This window comes from Corvus brachyrhynchos, unplaced genomic scaffold (assembly GCF_000691975.1).
Source record: "Corvus brachyrhynchos isolate BGI_N302 unplaced genomic scaffold, ASM69197v1 scaffold162, whole genome shotgun sequence".
In the NCBI taxonomy this organism is placed as follows: domain Eukaryota; kingdom Metazoa; phylum Chordata; class Aves; order Passeriformes; family Corvidae; genus Corvus; species Corvus brachyrhynchos.
Genome location: NW_008236696.1, coordinates 3,700,562 through 3,702,433, shown reverse-complemented (window position 1 = coordinate 3,702,433; position 1,872 = coordinate 3,700,562). Strand labels below are relative to the sequence as shown.

The window sequence follows — 1,872 nt, the reverse complement described above, 5'->3', positions numbered from 1 at the left end:
CTCAGCTTTTAAAAAACCCACAGAAAACTGTGTGAAAACAAATTTTAGAGTGCCTTAATCCATGTGGGTGTAGAGCATATTTTTGTGTGTGAATGTTTTAAAAGCAACCAGACAGATTCAGCAGATCAGTTTGTTACCTGCTTTATCTTCTGTGAATATCAGATTAGAATATGAATTGTTAAAATGCGACTTAAAACCTCCTTAATTTTAGATGAAAACCCAGAGTACCCTTGTGTGTTTTATGTACCACTTGTGAGTTTGAGTTCATCATAAATGGAAAGTGTTGAGCCTTCTACAGCTGCTGAAGACATTAAACTATGAAATATTCCTGTTTGTGGTACTCTGAAGGCTCAGAATCTAGTTATGCTCAGAGTAACTCAAGGCATCTATACCTGTTCTAAATTCTGTTGAGTGAGTCAGAATCATGTGTTGGTGTTCGACATTCGACTTCTCAATCGTCGCTTAAAAGGTAAAATGGCTTCCTTTGAAGTGACTGTTGAATTTCTTGCTTCTGTGCACCAAAATCTAAAATAATCCATGGGGATATGCTTTTTGTAGATAATATTGAGTGAAAGTTACCTTCAAAATTAACCTTACTGAATATATGCAGAACCTAAAAATAGCATTTTGTGTTGTATATGACCTAAAGCTTCAGGTAAATAATTAGAGTGCAATTAATGGTATATATGCCAGCAGCACAGTTGTTGTGCCTCATGGCTTTACAATTTTGGTGCATTTGCAGTGTGGATTCTGTCTCAGTCTCCCTAAGTAATTTTTTGCCCTGTTTAAAAACTGAACTGGTCCCTTGGTACAGCAGCACTTTGTGCTTGGCACGGTTATCTGCAGACCTGTTACTTCAGTGCTTCTGTATTCACCACAGACTGCTAAGTCAGGAGTGACCAATTCATTTATGACTGATAAAACTGGAGCAAAAGCCACTGCAGTAAACTAAAAGCAGCCTAACAGGAACGAGTGGTCTGACACTGAGCTCCTGCAGTGTCTGTGAGTGAACTTAGATGCCTTCAGTCACAACCAGTTTGTTCTTTAACTGGCAGAACCTCAGACCATGCCCTTTTTTCCCATGTCCTGTGGCATTATTATCAGCACAGAAGAGAAATGTTGGGTTTTTTCACCTGATTTGAGGTTCTCCTTCTTCTAGGTGGGTCTCCATATGTAGCAGCCAAAATCAATGAAGCTAAGGATCTACTGGAAGACCAAGCTAAAAAATGAACGAGAAAGAAAATCACTCATTCAGAGGGTTTGTCCCTGCAAATGATTATTTTTGATAAATGGCTTAAGAGAAGTTCTAATGTAAGTCTTTGACTTAATATAAATGAAGCTGAAAATACAAACCCAGGGAGGTTCTTCCCTCACGACTTAGTCACTTTTTTTTGGAAATGCGTGAGGGAGTGAGGCTTAAAGATTTTTTCATAGCTGTTCTTTATTAAACAGCCAAATCTGCCACTCAGAAATATTTTCAGTGCTTGAGAGCAGTAACTTGGTGTGGCCAGTGTGTGTTACCAGACACAGGTAGATTCACATGCTGTTACCTAATTTCTGTTGAACTGGCCCTGTTTAAAGTTCACACTGCTGCTCTTCTATCTGCTAAAATTAGCACGGTGAACCTGTTTGGGGAGGGGGGTGGAAAAACCAAGAGGATTTATTGGACAGGAGGAGCTGGGAGAGATGTGTGGTTGTCTCTGCCTGCAGAAATAAACCACAGGAAACAATGTATTCCCTTGTCCTTGCCTTGTGAAAAACAGGGTTAGTTAAGTGTTACTGATGGATCTGCAATGTTCCAGATTTTTTTAGTAACTTTTAGTTTTTGACAGATTTTAATAGCATTTAATAAATTCCATATTTGTAATAGAA

At 38.7% G+C, this 1,872-nt stretch overlaps 1 protein-coding gene across 3 annotated transcripts in view; it reads left to right on the top strand.

Annotated features, from left to right (window-relative positions):
- Positions 1-1,872, top strand: part of DNAJC19 (DnaJ heat shock protein family (Hsp40) member C19) — a 3,802-nt gene extending 1,930 nt beyond the window's left edge. For all 3 annotated transcript variants that reach the window (XM_008644502.1, XM_017726943.1, XM_017726942.1), the window contains one exon: positions 1,160-1,872. In XM_008644502.1, the coding sequence (XP_008642724.1) occupies positions 1,160-1,230 (71 nt within the window). In that variant the 3' untranslated portion in view covers positions 1,231-1,872. The remainder of the gene's footprint in view (positions 1-1,159) is intronic.